The sequence below is a fragment of the Berghia stephanieae genome, chromosome 1 (genome assembly GCF_034508935.2).
Source record: "Berghia stephanieae isolate SIO BIC M18660-M18661 chromosome 1, UCSD_Bste_1.3, whole genome shotgun sequence".
NCBI lineage: Eukaryota > Metazoa > Mollusca > Gastropoda > Nudibranchia > Aeolidiidae > Berghia > Berghia stephanieae.
Window position 1 is genome coordinate 123338047 of NC_088360.1, and position 15760 is coordinate 123353806.

Consider the following 15760-nt stretch of genomic DNA (forward strand, 5'->3'; position numbering starts at 1 on the left):
TTCAAATTCAAGTCGCAGTAATGTAAAGGTGAGAGCGTCCGACTTGCACTTGTCACAGCAGCGACAAACGGAGTTTTTGGCCTTGTGCATAGGCTGAGACGGTAACTTAGAATCTCTCTCTCTCCCCCCCCCCCCCCCCCCCCCCCCCCAAATTCCCACATACACACGGAGGAAGGATGGGTCGCGATATCGATAACCGTCGTCGAGCTCTAGCCTCACAAACAAGGGCACCGATATAAATCCCTAGTGTAGTTAATATTTTTTTCTAAGACTACGACGCTCCCCCCCCCCCCCCCCCCCCATCCACTCCCCCACCTTGCAGTGTATGGGTAAATCGGTTTATTAGATTTGTCGATAAGTACTCTGCGCTTGTCTTGCGTTCTCTGCGAAATCGTAATAATTTCTAGCTCCCCCATGGGTCCCAAGGCTCAAATGGACACACACTCACACATAGTTTTCCTTTACATTAAATAGAGCACATACCCATGGTCTAGGCACTAACTTTACATAAAAACCCCGATGATGAAACAATGGACGAGACACGTAGCCTGAAACTAAAAGGCGCAATACCACTACACCACAGCAACACACACTATGCCTAAATCTGCACAATGTCGCATTATATTATACTCTACTGCATCAAACAGATGTCCCACTCTCCCTCCCCCCCCCCCTCCTCCTCTCTATGGATTGGTCATTGCACGCACCTCCCCTCCTTTTTTGTTAAACTGCGCAACCCCCTCCCCCCTCCTTCTATTCCGAACTCCCCCCCCCCCCTTTTTAATTGAAGTTTGGCCAGTGCCCCCCCCCCCCCCCCTTAAAAAAATTCGATACATTATCTAGAGTATTATTATTTTACTATTAAGACAATCTTATACATAGAACATATTTCATGTTACTTGAAGAAGGCCAAATGCCGAAACGTTGTTTGTTTTGTGTTGTTCCCTTATATATGAGTCACATCACTTTATCTTTCTCTCCATCTTATTGGCTCAACTAGGCACCTTTAGATTTTGGTTCTAGAATATCACAAATAATAATATTAATTTTTAAAAAATTAAAAAAAGAAAAAATAAAATAAAATATTCAAGTCGCAGTAATGTAAAGGCAGGAGGAGCAATGGGGCAGGAGCGTGCGACTTGCACTTGTCGCCAGCAGCGGTGGCGAAGAGAGTTATTGGCCTTGCGACTGTGACTTAGATTGCCAATTTGTTTTTCTAATGCCAAATTTAAAAACCCTTTAAGAAAAACAAATTTTAGCAGAAAGTGTGATGTGTACTACTAGGGCGACCAGATGGCCACGTGCACACAAAAAAAATAATGTTCAAATTAAATATATATTTTAAAAATTGTCAACCAAATTTAGTCGATATTTTGTTTATCAAAACCGATGATTTTTTCAAGGGGGTCAGTGTTGGAAGTGTTTGGCCACATGAGGTATTCTTTTAAAGTCATAATTGGCCACAAGGAATTTTGGCTATCTGGCAGTCCTGGGTGCTCGATATAACAACTACACTACACTTACACAGTAGGGGAGGGCATCCGGGTCACCAAAAGGTTATCGACGCTTTAGGTTTTGAGAAGTCAGGTCATCGACGACTGAGAACTTCCCGACCTCCACTTAGTTCTCGATGCTTTTCTCGTCTCGAGAATCTTGGTCGTCGATGCTTCTCGTATTGAGTCCCGAGTCCCGAGTCTCGAGACTATACTGCGCGAGCGACGCACGCGTTACTAACAATGTGTACTATCTGCATTGTTCACCCCTCTCTCGTCGGCGATGATTCCAGCGAAGCTCGAGACTTTTTTGCGTCTCGATGCTTTTTTGAGTCTCGAGAATCAAAAAAGTCTCGAGCATCGCTCTAGTCATCGGTGCTTTCATTCAATACCTAGTCATTGGTATTGGGTATTGACGTTATATCATATTTTAAACAGCTAACAAAACACAAACGTCGTAAATAGATCAAAATGGTTATAGGTATCAATGTTTTATTATTATACAAAGTGAATTTATTTAATGTATTTTAAGTTTTAATACAAAAAAGCCATCCAAAGCTCAGTTGAAGTGCTACTTCTCGGGAATTCCCGACTTTTCCTTGGTCATCGAGTTCGGGAAGTTTTGAGTGTTGGTGGCCGATGACTTGAGGTATCATCGAGACTTCCGCTCGACACTATTACACAGCCGCTCACTACACTCTACACACAAACGAACGAAAGCAAACATTTTTTTAACAGCTCAAAAGGTCTCTTAATTTGAATAAAGTGAATGTGGAGCCCAAGAAACAAGGAAGTGAAATGAAATTAATTTACCCCTGAGAATAATATTAGGAGAAGGAGTGCCCTGACTAAAGCATTTGTTGATTAATTCTAGAAGTCTAATTTTAATTACGAATCGAATACTGTGCAGCTAGAGTTATTGGGAGGGAATTCTAAGAACATTAGTCATCGCCACTCCACAAGTGTCTCCCACTCAGTGTCCATATCCCATCTATGGTTACTCAAACATTCTCGCTTCGATGTCAATACTTCAATATAATTTTGCTACAGTCTAGAAATTGAAATTCAGTGTTCTAATTCTAACAGTTTTTGTGAAATGGAATAGGAATAGATCTATAAGCAAATAAACAGGCTTCTGGCAGCTGTAGTTACAACGTCTACAGTCTACAGTGTGGAAGAATCGGCAGAATATTCCAATTTATCTCGTCTAAGGTTAAGGATTAACAGTTTGTAAACAGTGTAGTTAAAACTATTCCTGAGTTGGGAGAGCAATTAGGCTTACGCCAAAATCCAGATCTGACATTAGGATGCTGATGAATAGTAACAAAAAGGGTCCCAAACGTTTTAATTCTAGCAAAGCTGCATTAACGGTCTAGAGCTACTCTGCATCCAAAACAATTGTGAAAGATGCCTCCTACTTCAAATTCCACCACCCCAAAGATGCGACCAATTATATCAAAGATCTACCAGATCATTGATGCTATACAAGGTTATTTTGTAGAAATAGCTTTGTTCTTTTTCTTCCTTTGTCGGCATATGTCTTTACCGTTGTTTCAAGAATATGTGGAGTCAGAAATTTATGCACAACACGGTGTACCCTTCCCAGGATTTGGAGAGCCAAAACCAAATTCATCTATTTCAAACCCAGATTTGGATGCTGCTCATCATGAAAGCATTATAACAGTTCTCGGTTTACAAGTTGCTGAAGGGTTACCAGCTATTGTAACAGTTATTCTCCTTGGTGCAGTGAGTGATAAAACGGGTAGGCACAGGATACTATTGTGGCTCCCGAGCTTAGGAAGTTGCCTTCATTCCATGGTTTACATTTTGATACTATACACTCAATGGAATCTCGATGGACTTTTTATGGCTGCCGCTTTCAGGGGATTAAGTGGAAGTATGACAGCTTTTCTTGCAGGATCATCTTATTATGCAATAAACTATGCAAAACCAGAGCATCGTTTAAATCGTCTAGCCATACAAGAACTTTTAAATGGTGCAGCCTATGCAGTTGGCAATGTGATGGTAGGGTTTTGGGTGAAGGATGACGGATTTTTGAAGCCATTTTGGTTTACATTGATATTGAGTGTAATTGCCTTTTTGATATCATTCTTCTTGGTTCACGAAACAAATCCAAATAGGAAAAATGAAAGTGTCGCTCGCTCTGTTCGCCGAAACCGGGATGCTAATTGCTGTAAGGACACTTTTGGACCTTTGGTGAAGTATCTGAAATGTATAAGTAACTCTACCTTGACCAAAATTTGGTTAGCAATTCTCGTCTTTCAAACTTATGCCTTTGTACACATAGGGCAAGAAAATACTTTAGTGTTATACCTCAGCCAACAGCGTTATCTATACCGCATTGATAATGCTATCACTGGTGGAGGGCCATGGGCAACCATTGGGCTATTTCTTGCTGTCATCATGGCAGTAGCTGCCATTGCTACTGGAATATGTACACCAATCTTCCAAAAGTTTATCTCTGACACCCACATAATATTCTTGGGATTCATCTCAAAGGCAGTGGGTACTCTCTGGATTGCAGTGGTGAAGAATGTAACTCTTCTTTACTTTGGTAAGTCTAATGATTTATGTATAAGTACAATATGGCTAATTTTAATTTTCTTATAATGATTTTTGTTTTTTGCAATCGTTTAACAATTATTTTTACAAGTAAAATGTGTTTCTAAGTTAAGATTATTTTTATAATACTCAGGTTATTATTTTGAAATTATTTTCAATAATTTATTATACAGATGTCTTTACCAAGCGGTGATGCAAACATACCATTGTGAATGGATATCGATGAAAGATATTGTGATGCAGTGACGGAACAATTAATGTGTCATGATTCTATAAATTATAACAGTTATAAAGAATGTTTTTAAAAGTAGCAATCGAAACTGCTTCCAGTGATAGTTATGTGGTCTTGTAGTATGACACTTGCTTTCGGATCGGAAGGTCCTGGATTCGAGCCTCGTTTGGCGCATAGTTGAGTCCTTGGAAAAGGCTCTCGACTCTCATTCTTTTACCATATTGAGGTGTAAAATGAGTACCTGGCCATTAACAGTTTTGTGTCTGTCGGAAAAATTTGTAAAATCGCCTACTAAAAGTCATCATGTCTCATTCTACATTTTGCGTGTTGCTGTTGGTCAGGGACCCTTTGTAAAGCGCTTTGATCATGTTAAGTGGATATTGCACTTTATAAAAACTTGTTTATATAAAAAAGAAAAGATGACAGATCTAGTTAACATTTTTGTTAATGAACATTTGCGTTGGTCATAAAACGTTTCTAATTTTTCCAAAGGTTATCAACAAATGTGAAGCTCTAGGGAAAGGTCCACTTGTCACATTTTATGGATGTTGAGTTATGATGTAAAAGAGAAAACAGTTCTCTGCATTTTGCTGTTTTTTTCATGGGAAAATGTTAAAAATAGAACATTTGAAAAAGACAATCTGCGGATAGTGGTTTTGAGAAAAATGACTTCAAAGTTTACAACAAATAAATGTCATTTCAACATTTAATAAAGTTCCCAGGGAAAAAAATTAAAATAAAACTGTTGAAAGTGCAATTTTTACTTTAACAAAGTATATTATTGGGAAATCCAATTTTCATTGAAAAATCCCAAAACATCTTTTATTATTGTTAGCCAACAGTACTTCCAGCGACATGTGAACGTTTTCCTTAGAGTGCCTTGCAAATTAGTTTTTTTAAAATTGAAGATATCAGTACAAATATATTATGGTGTTACAGGAAACAATGGATAACAAGTTTCATCACTTTATTATTGTTATGCCCCTAATGTTGTTATCAAATGAAGACATGGCCTGAATTGTGTAGTCACACGTGTGTTTCTCTTTGTTGATGACACAAAAATGAATAATAAAATTGATATTAAAGAAGATGCTTATGACTTTTATGTCATACGAGCTGATCTTGACAGTGTTTGTTTTAATAAAGCAGAGTTTTGTAAGAACTGGTGGCTCAAGTTACATCCAGACAAATGCAAAGTGGTGCACATCGATTGCATACAGAAGAAGGATTAGAAATAAATATTTATGCAATGGATAAATATGATGGGACAAAAACAGAACTTGGAATTGTGTCTAATTCTAATGAAAAAGATGTAGGTGCTGCTAAGATAGACATCTAAATTTTGAAAAACACATCCAGGCACAAGTCAATCAGGCTAATAAAATTGTTTGATTGATTCGAAGAACATTACTACCTAAACAATAGAACTTTCAGAACTACTATTTACATCTCTTGTTCAATCAATCGTGAAATATGTCAGAAGTGCCTTATATCACCAAACGGAAAGAAATCTATTGTATAGTTTGTAGGAAACTGTCCAACGACATACAAAAAACTGTTCCCAGGTATGAGATAAAAGCCTTACCCTTACAAAGCCAGACCAAAATAACTGAATCCAGTTCAGAGGAATATGAGACCTAATTAATTGAAACATTCTTGAAACCTCATGGTTTTTATAATAGGAAAGTAACATCCAGAAATGCCATTGATGCCAAAATAAACTGAGCAGCTACTCAGTTTAGCTGTTCAAAACCAGATGTAGATTCAATGTCAGTAAAAATTTCTTACCCAAAGATTAAAAGATAAAATTTGAGATATATGGTAATATCTACCAAAATATGTGGATAATTCAAAATCTGTCAAGAATTTAAAGAAAATTCTGACCACCCAGCATTGTAAACTACACGTGACAGTTCGAAAAGTTCGTCAATCTGTTAATGAACACGGGTGTAAGACTAAAGACACAAACTGTGTTGAAGTCTACTGCTCTCAATGTTTGGGCATCCCAGTTTTGTAGATTGGTGAAGTTACCCATGCCTTTTCATTGACAAAATATGGAATATTATTCACCGATAAACACACACCTCCCCACCACATAATATGGCACATGGGATGGCATGAGAAGAAATGTAGGTATATAAAGGTTTGTGAGGGGACAAAGAGAAGGTGCCTGTCTTCACAACTGTAGCCTCCAGAAACTTATAACCTGAAACCAAAGCCATCTTAAAAGTACTTGCCTGTCACCTGAAACAATCAGCCCCACAGATGATTGCTTTGGATGACAGGCAAATACATAAGATTGCTCTGCCTGATACTGACAAAAAATTATATCACTATTTAAGACGGAGATCACAAAACGAAAATGAGATGTAAGTTGTTATTAGTGGTGCTTGAGGAAATAAATGATTCCATTGATTGAGCTATTAAATACAGCTCACAGTAATAAACTTTCTTTTCGTGATCATCATCTTCTTTTGTGACATTTTTAAAAATCAGTATCAGACTATGCATTCAAGAAGCCTATGGCTCTGCTTTCTTCCCTCCCTTCACTCAGATTAGTGATTAGTTGGTGGATGCTGTGAAAAATTTATGAAGGCAAAGATGGATATGATTTGGGAATTCTGTCCTTGTTAGTTGAAACCGTCAATTTGTCGAGAAGTTCATTCAAAGAGCTGATTGTCTCAGATTATTATTTACTACCAACCTAATCATAAATTTCTGATCCGAAAAAAGTGCTGCAAAATTCTGTTAACATGGAGCTCAGATTGTGGAAAATGTCTATGCACCAAATAGTTGGGATTTGTTTTATTATAAAGTCAAGTATCCACCTCAACTTGGCTGCATTCAATTGCCTTCAATTTTCATGTGAAATTTTAGCTCTTAGGGTTATTATTATTTTATAATTTTGAATCTATATTTCCCTTTCAGCTATTCTTCTGCTGGCCTTTGAATTGTTGCCATTTCCAATATTGAGAGCAAAAGTGGCAAAAAATGTCAGTCCAGCAGACCAAGGTAAGATGATTATGAATCCATTGCATAATAATAATAATGATAATAATAATAATAAATAATAATAAATAATAATAATAATAATAATAATAATAATAATAATAAAATAATTTTATTATTAATATTATTTATTATTATCATCATCATCATCACTCTGATTACTATTTTCATTATTGTTATTATAATCAACACCTTCATCATCACGACATCTTTATTATCAACAGGTGCTGTATTTGCCATGATGCACTGTGGAGAGAGCATCACCTACTTCTTGGCTCCTTTCACCTTTAGTGCTATTTATGCATCCACCATGCACTTCTACAATGGTTTCGTTCTAATAGTGTCTATGCTACTATTAACTGTCCCAGTCATCTTGCTTTTGTAAGTAATTTTGATTTTTAAAATTAAATGAATTGAAAATAATGATTATAAATATGTAAACATAAAATGGATGGAAACTATCACCTACATATCGATTCTATGCAATTTATAAAAGGGGAACTTTAGTTCATTGTACGTGAGGAATCACTGACCAATCAGATTGTTAAAAATATCAATTTGACCAATTAAATAAAAGTCTGTTGATTCAATTAGTCTAGTACCAACAATGATATGAGGTTGATTTTTTTTTCTTCTGCAGCATCTGATCACAATGTCTATTAATCTGATCTAGACTATTTCTGACAGATCATCGTTGATTCCAAAGATAGAGTAGCAAACAAATTTTTACTGTTTATGACGTGAATTTTGGGCTGGCCTCATTTCCATTTTATTTATTTAAAAAGACACAGGGTATAGATAGAAATTAGATTCGTCTACCCAATATATCCCTCTTTCATTAAATTTATATTGTGAAAATAAAGACTACCCAAAATTAGGGCAACATTAATTATTTCTACGGCCTATATCATCACCATCAACCATCACCATCATAAACCACCCCACTTTTTAATCTCTTGTAATTACTATTCATTATCGTCATATAGAGCAGCATAGCATTTCAACATTTTGCTTTGTTGTCATTTGCTTTACAGTGCTCTGAGGTTCATGGAAGCCAGATATCCAAATGGATATGAACAGATGGATGGAGACATTGAACCATCAGGAGGACAGTATGCATCTCCACCAGAAGAAGCCAACACAGTTCAGTCTGAAACTGATCCCATTGAGATTGCTGAGCCAATTAGCTTCATTCATTTGTCAACATCAGCGAATGAGTTGGATGTGTAGATACGGAAGACATTGTGGAAGGTTTTCTTTGAAATGCATTCCTGTCAACCCGTTGACTTGAAATATTAACTTTGCACATATTTTTAGATATCATTCACATGATCTTGTTTATTTCAGTACTTACTTATGTAAAACTTACATTTTGTTATCAAGTAATGTCCTTTTTAAGGGACTTCGTTCAAAAATGGTTTATTTGAATTGATTTCCAATTCTGTCGTAATTGAACGTTGCCTATTTCAACTTGATGACAAGGCCTGCACAATGACATGGGAGGGAATTATTATTTTTGGATTGGAAGTTATTTTGTGTTTTTCACATAATTCCTAAGGGATCACATAGTTACTATAAAAATGATTAGTGGGTCTCTTATCTCTCCCTTCTGGAGCATGGCTGGAGTCTTTTGTTGCTTGCGTTTTTTGGAATCATCTGAGTGTATCCATTTTGATGGGAATCCTATATTGCAACTCAAGAGTGTTGCAGGCAATGAAATCTTATGTCCTTTTCTGAGATGATGATGTGACCTAAATTGTGCGGCGATGTGGTCTAATGGTATGATATTCACCATCAGACCAGAAGGTCCTGTGTTCGAACCCCACTCTGAGCAGCACACTGTTTAGTCTTTGGAAAAGGCTCTTTACTGACATTCTATCCTTACTCAGGTGTTAAATCAGGACCTGGCTGTTAAAAACGTTGTCTCAAGTCATGTTTCATCTACATTTTACACATTGCTGTAGGCCAGGGACCCTTTGTACAGTGCTTTGAGCACGTTTAGTAGTTATTGTGCTATATAAAAACTCAATTTTTAAAAAAAAGTATCACAAGCACTGGAAAACTTGCACTTACAAAATGTCATGTCAATTTTTAACAGAATGCTTCATTTGGTCCACAGTAGACGATCAAAATAATGGAAAAACCTTTTGTTTCTTGTTAATGCATCATAAAGACAGATTGAATAGCTTAATAGTGCTGCTTCATTTATTGTGGAGTAGATATTGGTAGGCGGGTGGTTGGATGGGAGCATCACCCTTGAATCATATACCTATGATGTTCGCATGGGTGTACGATCCGATAGTGATGTCGTTTCTTCTTCTCTTTACTAGCCTATCCTGCTTCTTTGGTTTGTGATTGTATTTTTGACAGGGGATATTTTTTTTCTGTAAATCTTCTGCCTGTTTGTTCTTGGTTATTTATAATTTAGCTTATGATATCTTTAGGTTATGATTTTGATTTACATTTGTACTATTTTTGTTAGATTGCTTGTTTTTTTGTTTCAGCGGTCTCTCATATAACCTCAATTGTGTTGGAAGAGACCTAAAGCAACAAACAAACAAACAAACAAACAAAGATATTGGTAGTAAGCTTTCATAATTGATTTTTGAATTGCATGTCATTATGAATCATAAGTAATCCATTTGTCCTGAGTTTGAACCCCTGTCTCAGAAGCCTGGTGGTATACTCATACGAGAACTGAAAAGGTGATATGATTTTCATACCTTTCACCAGTGCCTGCTCCCAAATTGTTTACTCATAGCGAAACGATTTTTCACACATTTTTCACTTTACTTTTGTAGATGACTGTAAAAGCAGTCTCAAATGTATAAATATTGGGGTATTGTACATTCGGATAAAGGCTGTATGTATCACCCTCTTTTTATGTTAACCCCTACACTGGGCACTGGGAAATGAATATTCTAATTATTTATAGCTTGGTATTAAACCATGGACATGAACTATGTTATTAGGTAAATGCGATATTTGATGTTATTATTATTATTATTATTATTATTATTATTATTATTATTATTATAATAATTATTATTATTATTATTATTATTATTATTATTATTATTATTATTATAAGTATTATTCCAAATGTTGTTGAATTTTCTGTTTTCTTCTCAGTCATGCTTTAAGCATCGAGTCATAATTTCTGAGCAGTTGACAAACTGATTACACTATTTTTAGAATTATTATTATTATTATTATTATTATTATTATTATTATTATTATTATTATTATTATTATTATTAGTATTATTATTATTATTAGTATTATTATTATTGTTGTTGTTTTAAGATTGATTTTAAAAAAATTGTAATCTATTTCTTGTACAGCTCTTTGTAATTACTCTTTGTATTGGCAGTAGTTTTGATATTTTGAATTTTATGGAAGAGCATTATTGCTTTTAACCTGACATGAAGATAAATCCATAATATTGATCGACTGCTATATGATGAATTTATGTCCATTTAAAACAGAATCTACGATAACGTTTTTCCTTATGTTTGCTAAATCCTGCTTTACATTTCAGTTGTGAAGTGGATCTTTTTGCTCTTTAAATTCAAAGGGCATTGCTACTCATCTCATAATGAGAGAAATATGTAAATCAATATATTTGAATTGAAAGGCTGTTATTGAATCTTCTTATTTTGCTGACTGTGATGAGTTTTTTTTTTTCAATTGGAAAGAATAATTTTATTTGTAATTTCACATATTATTATATTAAAGGTTATGACAAAAGCCATTGTTTTAGAGCAGTCTTATAAGTTAGTCTTGCACAAATCAATACAGTTCAGACTTGTATTAATAGCATCCCTTTTTTCTTATATTGAAAGTTTTACTGTAATGAAATACATTTTCTTGTACCCAAATTTAGCGGATTATGCTCTCTGTTTAAACCGAATCCCTACCTTTGTCTCACTTTTTCTCAGGTGATTGTTAACTTCTGATCATCCTATCATAATGTAAGCACAGTAAAAATCTTAGAAACAAATACTAACAATACTGCTGAATTTATTTAATTATTATGATTAAAAAAAACCCAACAATTATTTGTTAAAATGCTCTTTTCCAGGCATTCAAAGTTCGATTTTATTTTGCTACCCTCTTGCCCTTAATGAGGTTACATTATCATTTCATTATGGTTGTGTTTTTTTTTTTTTGTTTTTTATTATCTGTTTGTTAAAATATTTTAGTTTTTAAAAAATAATAAATTGATTACATGGTTGTGTTATTCATCCCTAAGTTATCTCAAAAGATTTGAGTGATATTATTGCTATTTGTTTTGCACCCATTATTCAATACATTCCTGGTTGTGTGGCATTCCCTTTTACATTTTTGTGTTTTAAATTGTTCAACCATATCAAACCCAGTAAACTTGGGTGGGGTTCCTGACCTCCCATAGTGGGGCAGAGGCACATTCTGTCTTCTATCCCCCTATATCTGTTTTCCAACATGCTTTCTGTCTTTGTCTTGGAATGAGATTACTTGGTTTTGTCGTGGCCGTGGGCGAATAACCTGGCTGGGAGGGAAGCAGTCAAAATTACAGTTGGAGTTTTAAGAAATGACGTTTTTTGTCTTGTAAATCATACCTCTGATATGCGCTGTATTATTTTTTTGTGCTCCTCTGTGCTTGTATCAGGATGAGACATTTAGATATTCTCGAACTAAGTACGCTGATAGTGTGCTCTTGGAATATACACCTGTGCCCTATTTGAACCAATTCCCCTTAGTCTTACTTTATCTTGCTTTAATTGTAATTTTAGAACCTATTACTTTCTCATTTTCTTCCTTTTAACTGGCATTGATTTGACCTCAATGTGTTGCAAGCCCCGTAAATCCCCTAAAACCAAACAAACAAACCCGGTATACATTTTGTTCTTATATGTTCAAAAAATTAAATCGTTTGTTCTTATATGTTCAAAAAATTAAATCATTTGTTATTGACACATTCCCAAATCTCTTGAAGACTGTTATTAGTTTTTATTTCGGTAGGAATGATAAATAAATAATCAAATACATATTCCTTTTCAATGTTCATTTATGTTTTGTATTACATTTTTCACATTTGTTATTGTGGTTGATGGAATTTCCCTTAAAGTAAGGGAACAATTGGCTAGTTCATATTTCACAAGTCTACAGCAAGCTAGCTCTTCTATCTGTCTAAATCATGTGCCCTTGCCATGTTGCTTTGTGTCCTTGGTCTGGAATGGGATAGTTTGGTTTTGCTTAGACACCTCCTGGAGTCTTTTTCTGAGAGGGAAACTGTCAGATGGATTCATCTTATTTGACAGATGCTATTTTTTTCCTTGTAAATCTTTGCTCCATTATATTAGTAATGTCATCATTAAGTTTTTAGGTCTAATGCTTATCTTTTAAACATCTGAGTTACTCTCTTTCAACAGAGATCCTGCAGTGGAATCAGTATGGGACTTTTATGTGCATTCGGACTAGCTGAAAGGATATATTTGTCTTGGATCTGATCTGAATTTTTTCCTCGTCCTCTCGTGTTCAATGTTTATGCATGGGTTTCACAGCACAAAATGAGTACCCTTGTGAAGAATATAGGCATTAAATCGCCCCAACCATCCGGTAACCTCTTTGGTGTAATGTAGCACAACTGACCAGTAATCAGGAGGACTGGGATTCAATCCCCAGTTGAACCAGACTAGTTTTCTGGGATGTTTTTTCTCTCCTTTATCTTTCTTTCTTGCTTTGTCCAGCTCTGTTTCATGATCTTATTTAGTGTACCATTGTATCTAGATGGACTAAGTAATATTGTAGAAAATTTTTGGTCGGAGATCATTGGAGGTCATTGGCTTCTGTTATCATGCAATTATTATGAGAGGTGATTTTTTTGTTGTTGTATAACATCTCTAGGTAAAATGTCTTATACTAACACATGTCTTAATTTATATTATGTATGAATCAGATATTGTATGTGTTGATATTTTATATGTGTCAATGTTGTTTGTTTCATATACATTAATTAGTATTGCTGGTTATTTGATAACTTATATTCATTGAGAATTTTCAGGACTTGGCCTAATAATAATAATAATAATAATAATAATTATTATTATTATTATTATTATTATTATTTTATTATTATATATTATTATTATTATTATTATTTATTGATACTATTATTATTATTATTATTATTATTATTAATATTATTATTATATATTGTTAATGGTAATAATGCATATATATTTTCATGTATTGCAAAGATCCAGATGAAGCGATGATTTTTGTCCAAGATTGGGTACATATGTACATTTACTCTAACATCTTCTTTTGTTCTCTCTCTTATCTAAACGTGTCATCTGGGTTTGATCTTCTGTCCTCTCACGATGGGCAGGAGATTATCACTGTGTCTTCTTTCCCTCTTTATCTGTTTTCAGAGTTGTTTTCTATCATTGTTATGGAATGAGTTTACTTGGTTTGTCTTGGATCTGCCCGTTGTCCTTGGATGAGAGAGAAACAGTCAAATGTGTAGTATTAGTCTTTGAAGATGATCTTTTTCCCTTGTAAATCATCTCTCTGTTATATGGTGTAATATTATTTTGTTATGAAAGCATTTGATTGTAGTCCTCTTGGTTGGATCCTGTGCATGTGTCTAAATGGGACTTTAAGGTGATCTCAAACAAAGCACTTGCTCTTGGAATCTCCATCTGTTTACCATTTGAACCAGTCCCCTTTGTCTCACCTTTTCTCGGGTGCTTTAATTGTAAATCGACATTTTTTTTTTACCTTCTCATCTTCTTCTTTTTTACTGACGCTGAAACAACCTTAAAGTTTTGCAAACGCTGTAAAACCCTTAAAAACAAACAAACACTAAGCCTGTCATCTAACCTTTCCTGGTTGCTCAAATGATCCATATGTGTTACAAGAGAGTTTAAACTTCTCAAAAAAAAAAAAAAAATACACATACAAAAAATACCCCAACAAGCAATCAAAAAAACCCCAAAACAACCCCTGGAGAATTGTTTTGTATAGACTGCAGTGTAACTACTTAAAACTTTCTTAACAGTTGTACATGTTTTTTGCAGTGTTAGCTATGGTATCTCCTGGGTGGGGTTCCTAACCTCCCATAGTGGGCAGGGAGGTACTTGTTGTGTCTCCTATCCCCCTATATCTGTATTCCAACATGCTTTCTGTCTTTGTCTTGGAATGAGATTTACTTGGTTTTGTCCAGGCCCTTCTTGCCAGATGCTCTAGCTGGGAGGGAAACTGTCAAATGTATAGTTCGTTTTGGGAGATGATATTTTTTTCATTGTAAATTATCTCTGTTATGCACTGTATTATGTGTGGTTTACGTAATATATATATATATATATATTATAATACATATATATATATATATATATATATATATATATATATAATATATATATTTATACATACATATATATATATATAATTTGTAAACATTTGAGTGCATTCCTGTTAGTGGGGACCTGTGTTTGTGTCTGGATGAGACTTTTAGGTGATCTCAAACTAAGTATTTTGATAGTGTGCTGTTGGAATCTACATCTGTTTCCTATTTGAACCAATTCCCCTTTGTCTTCCTTTTCTTGGATGCTTTAATTGTAATTCTAGAATTTTTTACTATCCTATTTTCTTCCTTTTTACTGGCGCTGATATGACCTAAATGTGTTGCAAGTGCCGTAAAACCCTTAAAAACAAAAACAAACTATGGCATCTCATTGGAGAAGATGTGCAGCCTTACAGTAAAGCATTATTTCAGACCACTTGACAGTTGTTAACTTTGACTATGGTCTGAAACTTTATTTCGTTATTTATAAATTAATATGCAACTGTAAATCTCATGCATTTTTCTTAAGATGTCATTAAAATGCAACCCCTCACCCCCCCCCCCCCCCCCCCCTCCCGCCTTCCCCCCCCACACACACTCTTTAATATTTGTTACTAACCATGGTGATTTTTGTAACGTGATCCTTCTGATATCATTCATACCAAAGATATTGTTTTCTTGAGTAAATTTTTCAGTGTACATTTTTGTTGGGAAGATATTATTTAAAAAGAAATAATCATAGTCCAGATATTCTATTTATTGTCGTTTTGACACCACAGTATCTGGGTGGGGATCCTGACCTCCCATAGTGGGCAGGGAGGTACATACTGTGTCTTCTATCCCCTTATATCTGTTTTCCAACATGCTTTCTGTCTTTGTCTTGGAATGAGATTACTTGGTTTTGTCTTGGCCCTGGCCGGAGTCCTAGCTGGGAGGGAAACAGTCAAATGCATAGATATTTTTTTGGGAGATGATATTTTTTTCCTTGTAAATCATCTCTCTGTCATGTATTATCTTATTTATTTTTAATGTATAATGTAGGCATTTGAGTGTATTCCTCCTTGTTGGATTTTGTGCTTGTGTCCGGATGAGACTTATAGGTGATCTCAAACT

At 34.9% G+C, this 15760-nt stretch overlaps 1 protein-coding gene across 1 annotated transcript; it reads left to right on the forward strand.

The window, feature by feature from the left end:
• Positions 1–2091: 2091 nt before the first annotated feature.
• LOC144962974 (proton-coupled folate transporter-like) lies at positions 2092–9449 on the forward strand. Its single transcript, XM_078896473.1, has 4 exons — positions 2092–4068; positions 7237–7320; positions 7542–7698; positions 8352–9449. Exons 1-4 carry the CDS (start codon positions 2901–2903, stop codon positions 8545–8547), a joined length of 1605 nt encoding a protein of 534 aa, XP_078752599.1. The 5' UTR covers positions 2092–2900; the 3' UTR covers positions 8548–9449.
• The last annotated feature ends 6311 nt before the right edge of the window (positions 9450–15760 follow it).

Coding starts and splice junctions, on each gene's coding strand:
- LOC144962974 (XM_078896473.1), top strand. CDS start 2,901: ATGCCTCCTACTTCAAATTCCACCACCCCAAAGATGCGACCAATTATA. Junction 4,069..7,236: donor TGTAACTCTTCTTTACTTTG/GTAAGTCTAATG, acceptor TTTCCCTTTCAG/CTATTCTTCTGCTGGCCTTT. Junction 7,321..7,541: donor TGTCAGTCCAGCAGACCAAG/GTAAGATGATTA, acceptor TATTATCAACAG/GTGCTGTATTTGCCATGATG.